Source organism: Eleutherodactylus coqui, chromosome 11 (genome assembly GCF_035609145.1).
Source record: "Eleutherodactylus coqui strain aEleCoq1 chromosome 11, aEleCoq1.hap1, whole genome shotgun sequence".
Classification (NCBI taxonomy): Eukaryota; Metazoa; Chordata; class Amphibia; order Anura; family Eleutherodactylidae; genus Eleutherodactylus; species Eleutherodactylus coqui.
In genome coordinates this window covers 17,369,634-17,392,532 of record NC_089847.1, presented here as the reverse complement: position 1 = coordinate 17,392,532, position 22,899 = coordinate 17,369,634, and the positions used below count along the sequence as shown (strand labels likewise).

The window sequence follows — 22,899 nt, the reverse complement described above, 5'->3', positions numbered from 1 at the left end:
CTGACCTGATAATAGGAGCGACGTCTGCAGCCCACACAACTCCGGCCCTGAAGTAAAGATGAGACAGCAATGTTTTATTTACTCCTAGGTATAAGGCAGCAGTCGGGGTATGTTGGCATTGCCCGGGCCGTGATCTCATAGGTCTTTGTTTACAAGTGATAAAGCCTTCGTCCTGCTATCAGCGGAGGAAGCACCTGTCACACACTATTCCTCCCTGCATCCCCCACCAGGCCGGGTGTGAGATACAAGTATTTGGCTGTGATTATGCAGTTGTCACCGAGTTTCGGAGCTTTGAGAAACTTTTAACCCTCTAGTCCAAATTCCCTGTACCCGCCCCGCCCCCCCCCCCCCCTCCCCATGAGGTTTTGGCTGTTGTCCAGCACTTCCCGTATTATATGAGAGAAGTCTAAACACTTTGTAAAGTCCCTATTTACAGCTGAGCTAAAAAAAGACTAGCGAGCTGTAAAAATGGCTTAACACGGAGTCAAGGATGACATAATTCAGCAGGCCTGATACTTCGCACAGCTGAGAGTTTGCTACAATTATATCTACCCTAGACCTACAATGCTGAGCTCCAGGATCGGGTTACCTGCACTGATGGACCCAATTAAATCACATCAGTAGCAAAAATCTAAGCATAGTTTTTTTTGCAGAGGATTGTGTCCAACTTCTAGGGCAGTGTTCCCCAACTCCAGTCCTCAGGGACCGCCAACAGGTCATGCTTTCAGAATCTCCTCAGTGTTGCACAGGTGATGTAATTATTGTCAGGGCCTCAGACATTGCCACAGTGGTTCTTAGCATAGGATATCCTGAAAACATGACCTGTTGGTGGTCCCTGAGGACTGGAGTTGGGGACCCCTGATCTAGGGGATTCCCACGCATGTCGGATTGTAATGTAAACTTTGTGCTGCTTTCCGTATGAAATACTCCAACAATCCGCATTCAACGCTGACGCTGCAGAAGACGAAATAATCTGCCATGAAAATAAAGGGCTATGACATTTGAATGACAATGAGACTAATCCTTATGCAAATCTGCGGCACACCTGCAACCTATGCACAGCAGACATTGGAGGCTACAGACTCAGATTTCTGTCATGGGAGTAGGTGTCGAATTTGAATACATTTCCACATACCATTAGTATAGGTTTTCAGCCTCTGGCTGTAAATACAAATATTTCCATACAGTTATAATGGCTAGAAGAAGGGCAGCAAAGGGTAATTGTGTTCAGACAGCTCCCTAAACTGAGAGATCAGGTCACATGCTACCAATAGACGTCTATGGAGAAGAGAGGAGAAAATGGTTGCAGAGTGAGAGATGGGAGGCAGAGAGATGCAGAGACTCTGCTGCTGTAGGCTTTAGTAAGTGTTTTATCTCAACTCTTTACTGGATTCACATCTACACTGCTCACTACTGCTGTATAATGTCCTCCGTGCTGCTGAGGATGTGCTACAGAGAGATAGGGGAGTGGGATCTTCTTTTCATGTGTGCAGTGTATGGGAGACATCATAGTAGTAGTCTACACCCACCAACTCGGAGATAAAGAAGAGATCCTGCTCTCCTGTGTGTGCAGTCTATGGAGATGGCATGGCAGCAGTCTACATCTACCAGCTCAGAGATGTAGAAGAGAGCCTGCTCTCCTATGTGTGTGCAGTGTATGGAGACAACATAACAGCAGTTTACAACCATCAGCTTAGAGACAGAGAAGATGATAGTCTGCTCTCAGTTGTGTGCAGTGTATGGGAGCCATTGCTGCAGATGGTCTACACCCACCAGCTCCGAGATGGAGAAGAGAACCTGCTCTCCTATGTCTATGGGGACATCATATCATCAGTCTACACCTACCAGTACAAGGAAAACTGAAAATTAGAGATGGAGCCTGCAGAGGGGAAAACTAGTGATTAAATACAGGATACAAGTCATATAATGACTGCATAGTGTTCTTCCTAATGTACACATATGGACGCTTATCCTGAAGTCACCTGAACTGTGAAGTACTGCTTGAGCTTTGTTTGCATAAGCCCTTTAAGTGAATTTCTATAAACTTTACATGGGCCGATAGTGGCCCGAGTGATCACTCAAAAGAGCAATTACAGGGACCGTTGCCAGATGCAACTACGGGACCTGACGGAGCAAGTGAGGGAGAATCGCCGACTTGTCGGACTCTCTTGGTTTTTAGCTAGTTTGCTCTGAACAGAGGCGGGGGGCCAGAAGAAATCTCCGACGCCATTTTCCTCCTCAGTGAACGATTTATTGTTCTGCCTAAAAGGAGCGATAATCATTAGGGCGGCTGTTGGACGCTTCCTGATCATTGGGGAGGCTGTTGGACGCTTCCGCTCCGGACAGTCATCCCATGTAAAAGTACCCTTAAAGGGGTTGTCCCGTGCCGAAACGGGGTTTTTTTTTTCAATAGCCCCCCCGTTCGGCGCGAGAAAAACCCGATGCATGTGTTGAGAAAAAAAAAAAAACGGATAGTACTTACCCGAATCCCCGCGCTCCGGTGACTTCTTACTTACCTTGCGAAGATGGCCGCCGGGATCTTCACCCTCGGTGGACCGCAGGTCTTCTGTGCAGTCCATTGCCGATTCCAGCCTCCTGATTGGCTGGAATCGGCACACGTGACGGGGCGGAGCTACGAGGAGCAGCTCTCCAGCATGAGCGGCCCCATTCAACACGAAGAAGACCGGACTGCGCAAGCGCGTCTAATCAGGCGATTAGACGCTGAAGATTAGACGGCACCATGGAGACGAGGACGCCAGCAACGGAACAGGTAAGTGAATAACTTCTGATAACTTCTGTATGGCTCATAATTAATGCACAATGTACATTACAAAGTGCATTAATATGGCCATACAGAAGTGTATACCCCAACTTTGTTTCGCGGGACAACCCCTTTAAGCCCTAATGGGGGTTTGCTCATAATAGAGATGGGGAAATCCCACTGCAGCTCTGCCGAGGACAGATACAATACTGCATTATACAGGCCCATGGAATGCAGCGCAGCGAGATAAATAGCATTACTTACGGAGTATAGGTGAGGACAGGGTAATTCCAGCAATCAGAAGATCTGCGCATGTAACACTGATCGCGTCTGACATGTTTGGACTGTGTAATGACTTGATCTGTCTAATGCTGGCAAATATTTGAGATATGTCACTGATATATGTATACTTGTGTTCCCTCCGCAACTAGGTGGTTGTCGATACAGCACAGATTGAGAATAAGGAAGCCTACGCACCGCAGATCAGTCTGGAGGGCTCCAGGATTATTGTGCAGGTTCCATCCACTTGGTAATTCATCTGTTAAAGCTAAATGGGAAAATGTGGCAAATTTAAATCAATCTTTAGACTAGTTTGATGCAGCGTCACCCGTGAGTTGATGTAGAAACGCAGAATTGGGCCTCCAGCGCATTACCATATGTAGGACCCTATGCGATCTGTGTTCATCTATGGACAGCACACGGCCCGATTATAGGCGTATGAGACCAGACACACCAACGTTTGTAAACTCGTGGCATGTCCTATTCCTGTCATTGTCACGGATCAGAAATGGGACGTGTCAGTGTGTAGATAGTGTGTATATATATCGCATAGCACTGGGATGGGTAGTGTTCACCCAGCCTTACGTCACTTGTGCAATTACTTCAGCGTTACCCTACTGGGGTAAAAAGTCACAATCCAACATGAAACCATTGTGAATCTATTAGATTTTGGCAGCAATCGCTAAGTCACACTTAAGGAAATATGAAAGGTGCGTCCTGGTATTGCCTCAATTTTACTACATCGCTGTGCAACCCCAGCGTCTTGGGATTGGTCAAAATCTGCAACGAATTGCCCACAGAGAGCGAACCCTGAGCGAGCGCGGATTTCTCTTTGGATTTTTACGCCTTTTGTGATTTGGGTTTTGAATACAGAACTACATTGTTTTATAAACTGCTGCAAATTTTCGGTGTGGAATCTGCATTTTCACCTCTTTTGAACCTGGTTTACACCTCATCTCTCTTCCAATCTGACCTGCTTCTATGCATTTAGCATTGTCCCATAAGTGGTATGTAGCGTTGTCACGTATCCTTCAGAATGCTCCTGCCCTGTGTGACATGCTATATGTTCTCTATCACATCCTCAGGTGTTTGAAGGAAGACCCGGCTACTATGTCTCTGCTGCAGAGGAGTCTGGACCCAGAGAAGACCCTGGGGCTGGTGGATGTTCTGTACACAGCAGTGTTTGATGTCACACGCTGGAAGGAGGGCCGGTACTTGTCTAGTATTGTATTAGATTACCATTCATGGACGGTGGAGGTATCTTGGGTTAACGCTTTGTACCTGCACAGAGGTACCCGGCTCACCTGGTTGTGCGAGATCTGCAGCACAACCCCTTTCAAGTGGCACGTTGCGGATTTTAAGATGTGTTCCTCAGGAAACCAGTGGGAGCCGTGCCTGCAGTTACAAGTGGCGGCCACTAGATGGGAGGTCGGCGTGGAGGCTTCCGCCCTGACCTCTGTTTTTGCGGTGCTGATAGCATGCGCCCGCACAGTTGATTTGTCGAGGTCCCGAGCGGCAGACCCTGGCTGATCAACTATTGATGACCTATTCTCGTGCGGCGCAGAGTGTAAGCTCTCGCCTACGACCTGAAGGTTGCAAGTTCGATCCTCGTGTGAGTCAGGTAGCCGGCTCAAGGTTGACTCAGCCTTCCATCCAGGTCGGTAAAATGAGAACCCAGCTTGGTGGGGGGTAATAAGTAATAATTACCTGAAAGCGCTGCGGAATAAGTTGGCGCTATACAAATACCAAGATTTATTTATTTACCTATCCTAAGGATAGGTCATCAATAGTATTTCCACGGAAAACCCCTCTAAAGGGATTGTACCGCAGTGTACTTATGTCACCTATCCATTAATAGGTGCTAAAAGTTTGCTGGGGGTCTCGCTGCTGAGACTCCCACTGATACCAAGAACAGGGGTCCTGTTGCTCCTTCTCCTCACTGCATCCCCCACCGTGAGGAGGAGATTAAATGGAGTGGTGGTCGTGCATTTATATTCAACCATTTCCATCAGCCCCAATGAAATGAATGGAGTGGCACTGCGAACGCTGCTTCATTTATTCTCCACATCACTGGGGTGGGCACAGTGCGCCCACAGGGGAAAGGAGGGCACACAACCCCCGTTCTTAGGATCCTATGGATAGTCCGTTTTGGTACAACCTCTTAGATGTTTGCTGGTATTTGATGTCCTGCCATATTTTGTGAGCGTTCGATCGGTTATCATCTGCTGTCTCATTTACATTTTTTATTGGTCGCAGGGAACAAGCGTTGCCAATCATCCAGATTCAGCTACAGAGAGAAACCTCAGAGTTCGGAAACCAGATCGATCTTCCGCACGGGAGCGGCAGCAAGTCGGCTGGTGGACTGCAAAAGACTTTCTCCAAATTGACTTCACGGTTCACCAAGAAAGTGTCTTGTAGCTCCAGTCACAGTGGAAGTTACTCAGTCCCTCAGACCCCCTCCAAACATGTCTTAACCACTAATAACTCAGATGAAAAGGGTAAACTCCTCAACCACACCGACTCCAAGCTACAGAGCATGCTGACCCTAGGAAGCTTCTCCAGGTCCATGGACAGCTCCAGCCACAGCACAAACAGCCAGTTAGTCAATGGGTTTCTGGTCGACCGCAGAGAGGACTTGTTTAAGGGAGACGATCTAAAGGACGAGAAAGGAATGAACTTGCCTTCTGATCAGGAAATGCAGGATGTCATAGATTTCCTATCCGGCTTTAACATGGGCAAATCTCAGACCACGTCTCCTGTAGTCAAGAGGAGAAACTCCGCCACATCCTCCGTAGTACCGGAGCAGAAGCAAGGGACTGTAAAACCATCGCAGCCAGTGATGCATCCTCCTCCGATGCATCCTCCAGCTCAGCCGCAACCGCAGCAGCAACAACCGGGACTGTTACAGCAACCTCCCCAGCTGCCGATAACGCAGAAACAGCAGCTGCAGTATTATCAGCACTTGTTTCAGCCAATCGGTCCGCAGCAGCAACCGCAACAACAATCACAGCACCCATCAGGAAAATGGTTGAACAGTTCCTCCCAGCAGTCATCCCAAGCTGTTGGGAGCGGCTTATCTCCCCTTGGTCAGCTGAGCCAGTGGAGCAGTCAGGGGGTCTCGGATCTGAGCTCAGACTTGTATAGTATGGGGCTAGTCAGCAGTTTCATGGATAACATGATGTCTGAGATGCTGGGGCAGAAATCTCAAGGACCTCGAAATAACACTTGGCCGAATCGTGACCAAAGTGAAGGAGTGTTTGGGATGCTTGGAGATATTCTGCCTTTTGATCCTGCAGGTGACTCTTCTGCTTGTAGAAATATATTGGCTATAACTTAATTTATATGATATTTCTTCTACTTTACAGGTGGCCATAGACCTTATTGATCATATCAGCTGCTGCTCACATCACGTCTTCAGCCTGCATTTGGCTTAAGCCCCATTAACACACAGCGATTATCGCTCAAAATTCCCTCAAAGGACGTCTATTGAGCGATAATCGTTGCGTGTAAATGCTACCATCGTTTGCTTTTCGTCCGTACAATGATTTTTAGTTGAGTCTAACATCCAATCCTTCGGATGGTGAGCTGATGGTAAGGACCGCACACTGTTGATTCTCCACTAGAGCGCTGATAACCTTGTTTTTAGCTGCAGTCCCGCGAGAGAACAAAGGGGCTGTATGCAGATAACAGACTACCTAGAGATGAAGCTAATGAGCTACTAATGGGCATTAGTGCCCATTAGTAGCTTAAGCAAAATGATCGTTCAAAAGACAGGAAGAATGACCGTATGAGCGAAGTTTGAGCGATCATCTTTGCTTGTAAATGGGTCTTAACTAAAGATGAGTGAGCGTACTCGCTAAGGCACATTACTCGAGCGAGTAGTGCCTTATTCGAGTATCTGCCCGCTCGTCTCTAAAGATTCGGTTGCCGGTGCGGGTGACAAATGAGTTGCGTCGGTGGGGGGTGGGGGGGGGGGGGGGGAGGGAGAGAGAGATCTCCCCTCCGTTCCTCCCCGCTCTCCCCCGCCGCTCCCCACACCCTGCTGGCACCCGAATCTTTAGAGACGAGCGGGCAGGTACTCGAATAAGGCACTACTCGCTCATCTCTAGTCTTAACACTGTCCTACCAAAAGTAATTGGAAACCTGAAGGAAAAGTAGTATTTATTATCACATGTTAATAGCGCTGTTGGAGCCAACTGGGCCCCTGAGCTCGCTGTGTGGGCCAAATTAGTTCTCAGACGTTTATAGGAGACAGACAAAATAGGAGTATACAAAAAGAGCTGATATACTAATACAGGATTGGTTAATACAATAATATGGTAATTCACATGTTAGGAAAGTATCAAAAAGTGGCTGAATATGCAGCGGTGTAGTGTTATCTGTAAGTGAGGGGCTTCTCCTATCCGAATGTAGAACTGCTCAGTGAGAAAGACCTGTGGGAGTCTGATACAGCAGTCTAATGAATGCTGGTGTACAACATGAACAAGTTAACTATTTAGCTGCTAGCTATTCACTAAGAATGAAGATGTACATTAAATATATATGATATACACATGTTTGTATAAGCTGATGAGATGGATATGAGAGAGATGGATATGAGAGAGATGATTACATATATTACTAGAACAGTAGTTGGTGGGGCTCCTTTGGTTCTGAATACATCAGATATTCTCCGCGGCATACTTTCTACTTACGTCTGATACACTTTAGCTAGTATTTCCCTTCATTTATCCTGCAAAATGTCTGGCGAGTTCTCTCAAAGATAGATGCTGTTTGTAATTCCTGACCTGACGGTCCAGTTTGTCACAGAGATGTTCAGTAGGGATCAGGTCGGGACTCTGTGCAGCCGGCCCAATCGTGGAGAATCCATATCCTCAAACCAAGGTAAAAGTTGTAACATTGGAGTTGTAACAAGGCACGTCGACTTGTTGGAAGTATGGCCGACCATTCCCAGAGTATTGCTACATTGCTGGCAGCATATTATTGTCTAGAATGTCAGTCACCTCCGTGGTCAAGGTTCTTACTACTATAACCAACGGTCTGAGAACATGCCACGTGAAACTACCTCAGGCCATAACAGAACCCATGCCGTACGTAACTATTGGCACAACACACTCCTGTAAAAGGCATTCTCCAGGCGTCCTCCATGTCCAGGTACCGCCATCTGATGTGAAGATGGAGTAGCGCGATTCATCGCTCCATAGAACGTTCTATCTTTGTTCAAGTGTCCAATGATGACTCTCCTTACACCACTTTATGTGGGCCGATGCATCTTCTTTGAGAGAACTTTTTGAGTCATTTGCAGGATGAATGGAGGGAAATACCAGCTGCTGTGTATTGGACGTTAGTAGAAAGTATCCATGGAGAGTACCCAGTGTCATTGGGGTCAAAGGAGCCCCACTAAGTATTAACAAACGTAAATAAAAACTACTTTTGATTCTTGTTCAGGTGTCCAATTACTTCTGCTAGGATGGAGTATACCTCTGATGGAAAGCTGCAAGATATCCCACTGTATAGTCCTATAGTGAGATACATCAACCATAGGTGGACATTGGAAAAAAAACTGATACCACACAGTAGCCTTTATTCTTGCCCAGCTCCCTGTTCCCACACTATCATCCATGGAAGTTGGCATGCCTGGACTAAGTTTATGGTGCTCATAGGTGGTGGCAGGTTCCCTTTAATGGTGAAGCATTATCCTATGTCTATGGCCGGCGTACTGCCTGGCTGTATGCTTTGTGCAATAGGAAATACCCTGATTCCTAATGGGCAGCTTTATCCAGTGCAGATACGACAGCGGATCTGAGGGGTTGGAACGTGGCACTGGGGTCTCCTTGGTGGTGTTGGCATCCCTTGTCATGTCCCACCCATGCAGGCCTGTAACAGGCAGAGCAGCGTGTTCTTCTATTCCCACCTTGACTACACGGAGTACATAGAGATTTCTGTATGTACCGCATAACACACTGAGGGTTGAAGGGGTTGTCTCACTATGGCCGTTATTGGTATATTGCCAACACATGCCTCCAATGTTGGGGGGGTCCTTCCACTTTGATACCTGCTGATCATTTTGTCAGCTTTCTCCAAGCGGCCATACAGATTATAATGGACGGGTCATGTGGTCTCTGAGGCAAGATGAGCAGAAGCGGTCATTTACTGGTGCCATTGCCACTGTGTTCTATCAATCAGTAGTGACCGCTATGGTCGAACCCTCCCCACAGATCGGGATGTGTTACCAACCTCTATATTGGGACGCCCCATGAGCACCGAATGCTGAACCTACCTATAGCCAGTCTTTATCTCTAGTAGCAGCTAATAAAAGTGATGCCGTAGTAATTCTGCTTGTTAGATTGTTACTGGGTTTTATGGTTGAGCCCAGCTGTAAGAAAGTGGTTATAGTTAGTGTTCCTTGACATCGGTTGTGTCTCTTAAGCCTCATTTACACGCGATGGCTTTTGAGCGATAATCATTGTGTGTAAACTCTTCCATCTTTCAATCTTCAGCTGAACAAGGATTTTTAGGTGAGCATAAAATCTATCTTTCAGCCGGAGAGAAGATAACAGACCGCACGCTGTGTTCTGCACAGAGCAGCTGATTACATTGTATTCAGCTGACAGCCCTGTGCAAGAACAAAGGAGCTGTATGCAGAGCTCAGACCACCTGCGGTGCTCTGCAAATCGCTTCTGGAGGCCCATTTACATGCAAATGAAGTAGATCAAGTGCTAATGGGCATTAGTGCCTGTTAGCACTTTATGCAAAATGATCGCTGAAACTGTGAATCTTTACATTGTTATTAAAAGATTGTTTTGCATGTAAATGAGCCTTTACACGCTGACACCAGTATGTACACACGTCCTATCTGCTTCATTACTGTTGGTCACTGATCCAGGATTGGGGAGGCCAGATATCGCTCATAATTCCACTATTATGGGTTTGTGGCCCTGAGGCCTTCTGCTTTTAATAATGGGATATGATAACGGAGAGCACTAGCTGTATGTGCTGAGGAGGGATCCCATAGGGAGGCCTGGGCTGATGATGATATCATCCTCTTGTACTATGTAATGGATGTTGCAGCGAGTAGACCTGCCGCCGGTGTGCTGCGTACACGATCAGTCGTGGCCTCGTCTGTCAGTCTGATGCCATATTCCCTTAATGGGTAGGCTTTTCGCCCTGTAAGCAGCAGTATTAGGAGCTGCTGACTGGCACCGGCCGCTCATTGTGTTGTATTCACAAGTGGAAGACAGGGAGGCTTAAAAGATTAGTCCTGGGGGATGACACAGAGCAAACAGCTGAGCCTGGTAACCACTGACTGTTGTGTGTGCTTTTCCCATCTCCCCGCAGTTGGCTCGGACCCGGAGTTTGCCCGGTATGTGGCCGGGGTCAACCAAGCTATGCAACAAAAACGGCAAGCACAGCATGTCCGCCGCCCGAGCACCACCCGTAGCAACTGGCCCCATCCTGACGAGTCCCACCGAACCTGGCCGTTCCCAGAATACTTCACAGAAGGGTAAGGACAAGCCTTGCTTGTGGTGGTCTCTTACTACAGCCCACCATTGATGTGGAGGGAACTGATAAGCTGGCTGAAGAAGGTTGTTCCGTACAGACAACCCCCTTCAGCTAGAGAGCAATGACTGGCTCATTCTAGCGATCGTTGGGGGGCTTAGCAGCGGGACTCTCAGCAATCCAAACTTTTAACAAACATCCCAATAAAATGTCAAGTTTTTTTTAAAAAGTGCAGTAACTTTCACTATATTTGCCATTTACTTTGATATTACGGCGCCCCCTGGTGTTCAGTATATAACAATGTGGAGGTTCTCCGAATGCTGGAGGACACACATTCTCAGTCCCTTCTGCCACAGCCAGGACTTTGCATAGTGATCCTCTGTTCACTGCAGGACAGCCAATAGAAATGGCTTTCTGCCTGCTTGTCATGAAGGAGCTGCCTCTGCAGTACATGGCAGTATAGCTGAAGGGACTATATTGTCAGCTGCCAGAGGGGGAAGGAGACTAATTCTGTCTAAAACCTGTAACAAGAACAAGCGTAAAAAAATAAATTATAATTTTTTTCGCTGTTCATCAGCTGATCGCCCAACCTGCTGTCCAATGCAGATGTCCGGGTGTGGTCATCAGCCGGCAGGGAAGGAAGTGGAAGCGCCAATTTCACTCCCATTAAAATAAGTGGGAGTGCCGCGCTGCTATTACGCATCCTACTCCTTGTTACGGACAGGACACCCAGTCAGTGCAGCGGGCCGGAAAATCAGCTGGTGGGCGGGAATCCCGAGTGGTGGAACCCGTTCACCAACTACTAAAGAACTTGAAAAAAAAAGCCCAGAATACCCCATGTACGCCATGCGCGGAGCAGCAGAGGGCATCCTTGTCTTTGTAGTGCTTGTTACTAGTGTTCTGGAATTGTAGTATATCCTGGTAAATAGAGGGGACAAGAAGCTTTAAGAAAATCAGCAGAAGCAAGCAAGACCGAAGGGAGGAGACCTTCCATAGAAGGTAATAGCAGCTGCGCCATCTGTGGTCGTTAGTAGTATTACCGCTCTTCCTCTGCAGTAGCAGGCACAATGGCCTAGACAGCTTTGTAGGTATCGGACCCCACTGTGAACATATCCCACAACACAATGTCTTGTCTTCCAGAGATGTGCTAAACAGCAGCTGGACGGGTGCTCAGGGAGATTCCGCCAGCTCAAGCGACGAGACCTCATCTGCCAACGGAGACAGTCTATTCTCTATGTTCTCAGGTCCAGACCTTGTTGCAGCTGTCAAGCAGAGAAGGTAAGTGAAGTCTGTGAGCCGTAACTTCCTGCACCATCTCCTTTGTTATCAGATTTCAGGACCAGGAGGCTTCTTAGCGGGCGGTGTATCACCATCTAATAGTAGATCCGGGAAACCGCAGACATGATACCCTTCAGTGTGAGCGCACAGAGTACTGTGATGTTATACCGTATGCAGCGCCTATGGCCCACTGTCAGACATAACATGACACTAGAGATGAGCGAGCATACTCTCTAAGGACAATTACTCGATTGAGCATTGTCCTTAGCGAGTATCTCCCCGCTCGGAAGAAAAGATTCGGCTGCGGGTGACGGGTGGGTTGCGGCCAAGAGGGGGGGGGAGGGAGAGAGAGATCTCCCCTCTGTTCCTATCCGCTCTCCCCGCCAGCAAGTGGGCAGGTACTCGCTAAGGGTAATGCTCGATCGAGCAATTGCCCTTAGCGAGTATGCTCGCTCATCTCTACATGACACCTATAGCTGGCAGCTTCCCCTACTTCCAACCAGGGGACAAATACTTGGAGGGAAATATACGTGACCACCTCTATATGCATGTAGGAAATCGGGAGATATTGTATTGGGTGTCCAGAATGGTAGTAAATATTTGCTTAGCAGCGTATACATAGGTTATGGTTAACCATTATTATATATCAGTAACTTTTGCTGCTCTGCTTTCTTTTTTGGGCAGGAAACATAGCAGCGGTGAACAAGAGGCAAACACACTACCATCCCCACCTCTCCTCTCCACGGTGGACGATCTCAACCAGGTGAGACAGTTCAGGAAATTGCCATTTATTGTATTAACTAGATAACTAGATTTTTGTAATCTTTCTCATCTCGTTCATTGGGGAGCCCAGCTGAGGACCCAGGGGTATAGTTACTGGGGCGATGAGATTCACCAGGGCTCCTTCCATCTTCTTGAGAAGCCTGTGGGATTAGTGGGGAGGGAAAAAAGGCGCACAAGAACTGGAAGCCCATCCATGGGATTCCGAGTGTGTCTACTCCTCGAACTTGGGGATCCTGAGAACTGGACACAAAAATGAACAGCTTGCGATTGATTCTTTTGAAGTCAACGTTTTCTTGGCACTGCTTTCGACAAAGTGCTTGATAGATTTCGAGATGTAGCTCCCATTTTCCCGGGTAGACTGTGTCTCTACTGAGGAAGTTTGCTATCCGGTTGTCTACTTCCGCTATGTGGATCGCCAAGGGCAGTGGAAGGTGATCTTTGACCCAGGTCAAGATTTTCGCAGCTTTTGCCATAACCTTCATGCAGCGGGTTCCGCCTTGATGATTTATGTATACAATGGCTGTTGTGTTGTTGGTTTGGACCTGAGCTGGGCAACCTGTCAGCTGAGGTGCGACGTGATTAAAGCGACAGGAGAATGGCCTGAAGTTTCAACACCTTTATCGGTAGTGTGGATTCCTGTTCGTTCCAAGTGCCTTGCGTTATGAGATTTTGCAGAGTTCCACCCCACAACCTCCAGCCAAAGAGGCTGGCATCCGTAGTGAGTACCTTCCAGTGGAGGGTCAGAAAGGAGCGTCCTTAATAGATCAGCGGGAATGCAGCCACCAACGAGGGAAGTGCTGCGTTTGCAGAGGTATTTGGAGAGTCCACTTATTTGTCCCGGTTTCAGAGAATGGTTCACTAGAGAGGTCAAGCGTGAAATTGGCCGAACGGAATCACCTCGAAGGAGAAGACAATCAGCCCCAGCGCACACATACAGTTACGAATGGTCACTGGATTCTGAGTTTTCAGAGAACGTATCTGCTTCCGGAGGAATAGTAGTTTCTTTGGTGGTGGTAGTACATGGGCTTGAGCCATGTCAAAGGAGGGACTCAAAAAGTCCAAATGTTGTAACAGTGAAAGGGGAAGACTTAGGGTGGTGGTTGGGCACCCTCTCCAGGTTTGCCGACTAGGTCTGGGTTTTTATCATGTTGTTGTAGAGGGAGGGGATTTGCTGCTATTTCCTTGGAGTGGAGCAGAGCCAATACTGATACCAGAACCTTTGTAAAGACTTGGGCCAACCAGAATGGAATAGCCGTGAATTGATACTGATTGGACTGGACAGTGAATCAGAGAAATCGCTGATGTACTCAACAGATGGGAACATAAAGATGGGCATCCATGATGTCGATGGATGACAGAAACTCCTCGAGTTCCATGGAAACAATTGACAGACATCAGTGATTCCATGCGGAAATGTTGGTCTTTTACATACTGATTTAACTTCTTCAGGTCAAAAATGAGTCGGATAGTGCCATCCTTCTTGGGTACCATGAGTAGAGTGGAATAGAAACTCGCACAGCGTTGAGAAGGAGGAACTGGAGCAATGACACCTCGAGAAGATAGTTTGCGTATCTCCTGAGCCAAAGTGCTGGCTGTGAAGGAGACCTCCGATTCTGGAGCTGAAGAAGCCATCAGAAGGTTGGGCAGAAAATTCTATGGCTTAGCGTAGCCCGAAGAAACGACCTCCTGAACCCAGGCGTCTGAGACATGGGTGAACCAAGTCCCTGTAAAAAGGGCAAGTTGTTCCCCCAGTACCTGTAAAAAGGGCAAGTTGTTCCCCCATCTCCCCACCCTGTATGAATTGGGTGGGGGCCGCCCTTCATGCAGAGGATTTAATACAAGAGGACTTTGAGGGTCGTGGGGGTCAGGAGGCTCTCGGCTTTCAGTAGTGGCCTTGCTGACCCAGGTAGAGGTGAAAACTGGCCTGCATGCTGAACCCACGAGTTCAATGTAGGTTTTGACTAGAGATTCAATCCTGTCACGCACATCTTGAAAAGCTGAGGCATCTGCCATAGACACTGGTGGATCCACTGCTGGTGAAGGTGACCACTTCTTTATTACCTCCTCTGTAAGAGGATACATGAGGTCGTAATCCGAGCGTGCTCGCTCATCTCTAATAAGGCAGTTACTCGAGCGAGCATCGCTCTTCTGAAGTAACTGCATTCTCACTCGGGGGGCGCGGGGAGAGATCTCTCACCCCCCCCCACCCACCCACCCACCCCCTCGGACGAGAGTGCAGTTACTTCAGAAGAGCGATGCCTTATCCGAGCATGCTCGCTCATCTCTAATCATTATTTTTTTCATCGGCAGTTGTGTGCGGCCTCCATTCCTTTTTTTTTTATTTTTTTTTAAATTTATCTGTGGGATGCAGTTTCTATTGGTACTATTTTGGAGTATATATGACTTTTTGATCGCATTTTATTACAATTTTTTCTCAGAGACGGGCAGACTGGAAAAAAAGCCGCAATTCTGATGTGTATTTTTTTTTTCCTGCAGTTTACCTGTGAGATAAAGAATGCGTTACTTTGATAGATCGGACTGAAACTTTTTAGAATACCTTTATTTTTTTTAATTACTAAAACTTTTTTTTTTTTTTTTTTGTCTCTCCTCTTTAGCCCCATAGGGAACGTGAACTTTGCGATTGTTTGATCACTCCTACACTATGATGTAATACCATAGAATAACATTGCCTGTCAGATCCTGATATAATCTGTAAAGCCACGCCACAGACATGGCTTGATAGGCAATCTTCAATGGCCGTCCCGGGTGCTTGCAGGAGGCCCATGGCTTGCATAGCAACCGAACAGCATCCCACGATCCCATCGCTGGGGGCTGTTTGGCACCCCCAAACTGTAATCCGCTCATTTAAATGCCACTGTCAGAATTGGGTCTGGTGTCCCCATACTGGACTTGATCTGGTGATTATATTTTTGCATGTCCAATATACTTTAATACTTCGGTACTGCAGTATATTCTACTTTCACAGACATCCATTGCAGACCAAGAGGCCCTAACAAAGCCCCGGGTTTTTACGGTAACCGAACGGCGGCTTGCAATTTCATTGCAGGTGAGCCACTTGGGTGACAGAGGGAGCTGCTTCTCTTTTTCAGGGCCATTTAAATGTCACTGACAGCAGCATCTAAGGGGTTTAACAGCTGGGATTGGCCTGATCGCCGATCCCCACCATTGCTGCTGGGTGTCAGCTGTCAATAAAGGCAAACCTCTTCCGTGTATGAAGCGGACGTGGCCAAATCTGTATGGTGCGTGTTGTGAAGGGGTTAAAGGTTGACATTTCTCTTTATGTATGAAGTTATATTTTTATATAACAGTGGATTTCCCGTAATTTTGGCATTTACTAAATCTATTTATTTTTTTTCTGTTTACAGGAGAACAAAACCAAAACGTGGCCTCCCAAGGCCCCCTGGCAGCACTCCTCTCCCCTCACCAACACACTGCCCAATCAGAGTTCTTTATACCACATGACAAATCCCGTGAGCCAGTGGAACGATACCATGCAAATGCTGCAGTCGCCGGTCTGGTCCACGGCCAACGACTGCGCTCCGCCGACGGGGATCTCCTCAACGTTCGCTTACGCACAGCAGCAATCTCAACAGGCAAACAAGGGCTTTAAATCTTTCCCGATGAAGCACGAGCGCCGGCCTTCCTACCTGCACCAGTTCTGACCAAGCTGCTAGACCTCCATGTCAGCTGTGTTCCTGCATTGGGTGTTTGTATGGGGGGGTTTCAGTCTCTCTCTTACCTGTTGTGGAAAGTTTGGGTTACACGCAGTGTAGGTTGGTTCTGATCCTGTATTGTGGTTTCTATAGGCTGCCTGGTGATCCTGGCCCTAACATTCAGAGGGGGGAGACGAGCGGCGTCAACTCAATGCAGTCATTCAGCCGTTTTAAGGAGTTCCCCTTTTTAAGTTTAAACCCCCCCCTTTAAGTTTTCACACAAGGTGACAAAACCACACTAAAATGTATATGGAAACCATGACTGGGTTTCCAAAAAGTTTACTTTATCGCTTTTTTCATGCAGTTTTCTTTGCATTTCCATTGTGGTTTTCGTATTTAAATACAATCCGGTTTCCGTCGCGGTTTTCACGATCCGTGTTAATGGTTCAAACTGCACCGACCTTGACGAATAAAGAGCCTGCACCCAGATGAATCGCGCACTGCACAAATGGAACCAGTCCAACTTTTTTTTTTTTCTAAAATCTAATTAAATGGACTTTTTTTTCCTTTTGTGTTTGTAAATAAATTCTGGCAAGTAGCGGATTTGTTGCAGATTTTGGTGTGCAACCACCGCAGTGTTCACCCGTCCGATTTACAGTGGATTAAAGGGGTGAAATCTGCATCAAATGGTGCAAAAAAATCCACCAAGTGTGAATGCGCCCTAAGCCGAGAAGGGAGGAGTAATACAGGGTTAGCGGAAATAAACTTTCCCAACTCGGGCCGCTGGAGGGCGCTCTGCTGCTCCAAACGAGGCAAAATTCAAACAATGCCCACCTCAAACGATGCGATCGCCATTTATGGGGGAAAAAATGTTGTTAAAGTTTCCAATAGGTGGCGCTGTAGCGATGCAAACTGCACTAACAATGTTTAGTAAGTTCCCCTTGCTTTTTAACAGATCTCTCCATTCACAAAGTCGTGTTTTCCACCACTGAACGCAGCCAGTCGTCTCGAATCGCTAGACTAGGCTGAGAAATGTTGTCCTTCATACCTGACACAATGCTGGTCTGTCGCGGCAGACTTGATACGCCACAGCGCCAACTATTCAGCAGCTTTTTTTTTTTCACATAAATGGCGAGCGGGTCATCTGCAGCGGCTATTTTTTGAACTTCGTCTCCTCTGGGGTAGTGGACTTCCTCCAGAGGAAATGTGTTAGTTGGCCTTCTGTTACTTGCCATCTTCCATTCTTGCACTTCTACTATATATCTGCTGGTTCTCAGGGCCTTTCTTTGCGCTCCTCTGACTCCACTACATCCTGCTTTTGGCTTTGCCAATGCTACTCACACAAGCATCGCTGCCCAATCGGCGCAGCGTGTAGCATCTTAGACGGCCGATGCCCCACATGTACATTGTGCATCGGATACTCCATGCTATGGTCATCTTGGAAGACTGCAGAAGTGCAAGAACACGGCCAGCGCCTTCAGTGCCAGGACAGATCTTGTGCCCGAGATAAGGGGGTCGCTTTAAACAGAAGTCCGTTTAGTTAAGGTTAACGGGCCATTTCTGCTCTCTTTATTTTAAGAAGCTCGTTCCGTGTCCCGAGACGGGAGGGTTGCTTGAAAACCACAATGGAAAAGTGTTCGGACTGCGATGTGTGTTCATAGCCTAAAAATATGGATCCTAGCCAGGACTACTTGCTAACCCCCATCCCCCCCGCTAGTCTCCTACTGCTTCTCACCCGCAAACCTTGTGTTCCCATTAAAGAGCTAGTCTTGTATGGAACTGCTTATTAAAGGGGTTGTCCAGCTATGAACTACGTTTGGCCTAGCCATAGGATAGGTCAACCATAGTAGATCAGCTATGGCCTGCTCGCCAGGATCCTAGCTGGTCACAGGGCTGCTAAGCTGATTTCTAACAGCAAGCAGCTCTGTTCCTACTGCAGTGGCCAGACTTGGTATTGCAAGCATAGTTTCCATTCACTTCAATGTGAACTTTGCCTGTAATACCAAAGCTGGCCCCTTCAGTTAGAATGCATTGGCCTGATGAACAGCTGATCGGCAGGGGGCCCAGGCAGCAGACATCTGCTGATTTACTACTAATGACCTATCCCGAGGAAGAGCCAATACTAGTTAACAACTGGACCACCCCTTTAATGCTGCATGGTACAGGTTGTATGGTGAACTGGGAAGTGCTAGTACATCCCCTATAGTTGTTATAGAGGGGGTTGTATCCTCCTCAACATAAAAGCTGGAAGTGCAGCCCCCTGGACCAGTATGGACTCTGGAGGAGGACTACAGGGGTTTAATTAAAAAGATGCCACGTTCTCCTGGGATACCCTATGTGATTAGCAGTTGTCCAAACTGAGAGAGAGGGGTCACAATTGTAAATCCCCCACCCCCCCAGTGCTGTTTTTTTGTGGAAATGCTCATAGTGTCCCCATAAAATACACCAAACTTTGAGACAACGGTCGCTTTAGCTAACTTTTTCCCACAATGAGTTTGTAGCCATGTAGCAGGATCCAGCTGCCCCCTTCCTGTGCCCTTAACACATGCGGAATCCATAAGGTCCAGGGTTGAGGGGCACCTACCCTATAAAAAAAAACAACAACCCCAGTACTACAATGATGCCATTCTGTGGCAGCTCCTCAGTGCCCCTATGACAGCCCTGGCAGAAATGGTTCCGCCACTTTATAGACCCCACCACCTTCCTGTGTTGGTAGGAAGACAGGTGGAGTATAACCCCCTGCCCTTCACCCCAAATGCGAGGACCTGAACCCCGGGTGGCTGCAGGTCGTGTCATAAAAACAACCTTTCTGGCAAACTTTTTTTTTTTTTTTGTACTTTATTCGTATGGCCAAAGGCATTATGCACATAACACTCCTGATGAGGGGAAGCGATTCTGGGATAGTAAAGACTTCTATAAAAAAAAAAAAAAGAAAAAATACTAAAAAAAAATAAACTATAGAGTAAAACTATGACTATCTATGTGAGCTGGCTCCGAAACCTCTAAATTAACTAGCAAGTAGATGACAGAAAAGTCTATTTTTTAATAAAAAAGTGAAGCCTAATGTCACTTAGCAGTGCCATGACACCGACCGGAAAACTTACGGGAGCGGAGAGTCTTCTAACCAAAGTGGCTGCAGAGACGCTTATACAATGGTGCTTACCACGAAATCCGAACCCCTTCTGTACAGATTCTCCCCCCCCCCCCCCCCCCCCGATCCCGATCGATGTTACCAGAAATCCTCTTTATATATAAATATTCTATATATAGTTTATATGTATTTAAATCGTCATTTCATCTTTTTGCAGAGGCCCTTACTGTTAAATCCCCGTATTTTCTAGTATGGAAAAAGCATATATATATTAAAAAAAAAACAAAAAACAAAAGTGTATAAAAGTCTCCAGACGTTACTGACAGTATTAATCTTATTTTTGTATTTTTTCTTAAATCGTTCTATCACTAATCTGCGTTAACTCGTTACTGTGAGAGGCTCGCGCGGAGATGGGAGGAGGCCGTGTGTTTCTTCAAGCACATTTCTTAGCAGGTTGTTTTTTTTTTTGTTTTTTTTTTACAAAGTTTATCGAAATATACCAAAAATATATATAAAACACTAAACTATATATACAAAAATAAACCAGGGGTGACTAACCCCCCAGACTCTCCCCTCGCCTGTTGCCCAACATGTTCCATAAGCAGGCCCGGAATGTTACTTTTGTGTTGTCGAGTGGAATCGCCCTGATATCACCCATATTTATAGTTTTATTTTGGGGTGTATTTTTTTTTTTTTTTGCCTCTTTCCAATCAAGTCTTCATCCTGTCTATGTTTACAGAGACTTGTGTGCTGTATATAATATACCTTCTATAGTGCCGTGCTTTTTTTTGTTTTCCTGTCTGTTTCTAAGGATATTTTGTACCACTTTGTTTTCAGGACCGGCTTGTATGAAAGGGTCACTTTTCAGTCCCCCTCCTGAACCCCCCCTTTACCCACCTTTTAAGTCCTTTGCACTTTCCCATATTTTATCAGAATAAATATGGTCTTCTTAAAGGCTAGACGTATATATTTGTACTGAACAGACGTCTTCGAAGTGCCAACGATGTTCCACAGGCTACATATATATATTTTTTTTACTTGTATTTTGAAGTCTTCTAAATTAAATGTGGTGATCCACGGGGAAAAAAAACAAACCGGAGATTTGAGACCATTTTTCTATATGTTGAAGCTTTGATCATGTAGGTGCTACGTTTTTTGGCTTCCAAGTTTTTTCTGGTCACCGAACCCTCCTAGCAAAAAAAAATTAAAAGGGGGGTGAATTCATTCCCTCTATGAGCAAGTTGAGTCTCAGCCGAGGGATAGAGGGTTTGGCGCTGTGCGAGTGTGACCCCCTCTCCCCCACTATCGCTTTTTTTTTTTTTTCCAGCAAACACTCCTGAACTGGAACTGTACAGTTTGTATTTTACTTCTGAAGCTTCTGTAAGTAAAATGACTATTTGCTTTATTAAAGATACATTTAATAGTGTGACCTTATCTCACGGCTGCTTCTTGGGGGGCACAGAGTTGGCACAGCAAAAGAAAACGTGTTACTTTGTTTCTAACACCCAAAGACTTCTGTATCCTGACTGTTAACAGAGGAAACCGGCTTGATTTGGGGAAAAAAGGGTTAATCTTAAAAAAAAAAAAACCCCGCTTTCATTGTTATATAGAACCAAAACTGGTAGAGCGGTACGGCTGGGGGTTCATATGAGCGGTTTGGTTTTCTGTTCTGCTGTTTCATCAGAGAAGTAGAGAGAGGGGGGGCTTTTACTTTCGACTGATTTTAGTAGGATTTTCAGCGCCTCGCTTAGGGTGAATGCACACGGGCGAGATTTCTGCCTGTGCCCGCTGCCATAGGATTGCATTGGTTTATACAATCCTATGCAGACAGCCGTGATTTGACCGCGTGAAAACTCACGCAGTGAACAAATCGCGGCATGTCCTATTTCTGTGTGAGCCTCGCAGAGCAGAGAGAAGATGCCGGAGGAGGTGAGCCGCAAGTTGCATCCCACTGCGAGATCAGACCCGGCCCTCTGCGTTCACCTGATGCTGTTCGCTTTTAATTTTTTGCTTTAACTGAAAAAAAATAGCGCCGACCGTTTTCTTTGCTACAATAAGGGATCTGCTGGATACACTGAAAACTAGGGCTTCTGTTTAAATCCCATTTTGCTATTTCATTTTGAGGGTCGGGAAGGGTAAAGTTTCCCCTTAGGGAGAGCACCTCAGAGGCGAGGAGACTTAGGAGGCTATCCATGCTCCTCTCGGAAACTTATGCAAATGGGCACTACCTCTACAGCGCCAACTTCTGAAAGGTTGAATTCCTGCAAGTCAATAGCAGACCTTGACTGGTATAAGCCAAAGCCAGAGTAGGGAGGAGATCCCCATGCACATTCGGACAGTGTTCAGGCGTGGCAGAAAACCTCTGCCCTGGATCTCGGCGCAAATCTGTGGCAGAACAAACCGTGGCTTTCCCCCTATGCATAGTAAAGGACGAGCCTGCTCGGGCGAGTGGCTATTGCAGTCCAATCTGTGCAGGGTGCTTTCCATAGTGAAAATTTTAAATTCATCGCATACAGATCTCATTTTCGTTTTTTGTGTTTTTTTTTTAACCTAATCTTAGGAATGAAACGGCGATATCGCCCAAAGATGGAGGCTGTGATTTATTTTTTATATTTCAGACTCTTGGTCATTGAGAAAAATTGCCCCTATGTATAAAGTAGACTACTTTTGTGGAATATTTTTTGTACAAGTTCTGCCCTTATCGCACGGGAGGAAATGGATTGTGTAAATAAATCCGGCCTCGGCTGCTTCACACGGGTGGCTTTTTTCTGCGGTATTTTGTGGGCCAAACCCAGGAGCGGCGCCAACATATGGAGGAATGCAAATCCTTCCATCCTTTCTTTCTTTCTGTACATTCCACTCCTGCTTTTGGCTCACAAAATACTGATGCAGAACACGCCAGTGTTCTTCAGCTCTTAGCGCTTCTTCACATGAGCGTATGCACAAAAACTGCTCGCCTTAGCGCCATGAACGAGGTTGGACAAGGTAGGTTTGCGTGCATCGGGGCTTCGTACTGGACTTTTTACAAACACCCAATTCACACGCGTGCAACACCTCCCTTTTCTGTGGATTAAGAGACTATTTGATGAATGAGATCGGTTTTGCGCAGTATTTCACGCATCTCTCGGACTTCTATGGGAGCATGCTGCATTTTTTCCGCACACGCAAAATCCGCTCAGCAGGACAAATCCAGTGAAAGCAATGGGTTCTATTCTGTCTTTGGTGCACGCAAAAATGGTCGTGTGAAGCGGCCCTTAGCTAACGTTCAGACGGCCCGAGCCTGGCACATATGCTGTTGGGTGGAGAAAGCTAGTTTAGCTCTGCTAAACTGTTGTTCCCCTTCCCAGCTCTCTGGAAGGGTTGGAGGCAGGAGCTAGTGTGCAACAGGAGAGGATGGGGTAGACCTTAGCTCCACCCACATCCTGCCCCCTCCCAATGTAAACAACAAGCCGAGGAATAGGGAAGAGGGTGGGAGCTTAGCAGTCATGCTGCAAAACTCCCTCCCACCTCTCTTCTCTGGCACCGGCTCCCAT

At 46.8% G+C, this 22,899-nt stretch overlaps 1 protein-coding gene across 1 annotated transcript in view; it reads left to right on the top strand.

Moving 5' to 3' along the window:
- The window catches only part of GARRE1 (granule associated Rac and RHOG effector 1), a 67,644-nt gene extending 48,166 nt beyond the window's left edge, over window positions 1–19,478 (top strand). The window contains exons 8-14 of the mRNA XM_066583623.1: window positions 3,193–3,290; window positions 4,126–4,251; window positions 5,297–6,336; window positions 10,379–10,544; window positions 11,681–11,818; window positions 12,503–12,581; window positions 15,988–19,478. Coding sequence (XP_066439720.1) covers window positions 3,193–3,290; window positions 4,126–4,251; window positions 5,297–6,336; window positions 10,379–10,544; window positions 11,681–11,818; window positions 12,503–12,581; window positions 15,988–16,284 — 1,944 coding nt within the window. The 3' untranslated portion in view covers window positions 16,285–19,478. The remainder of the gene's footprint in view (window positions 1–3,192; window positions 3,291–4,125; window positions 4,252–5,296; window positions 6,337–10,378; window positions 10,545–11,680; window positions 11,819–12,502; window positions 12,582–15,987) is intronic.
- The last annotated feature ends 3,421 nt before the right edge of the window (window positions 19,479–22,899 follow it).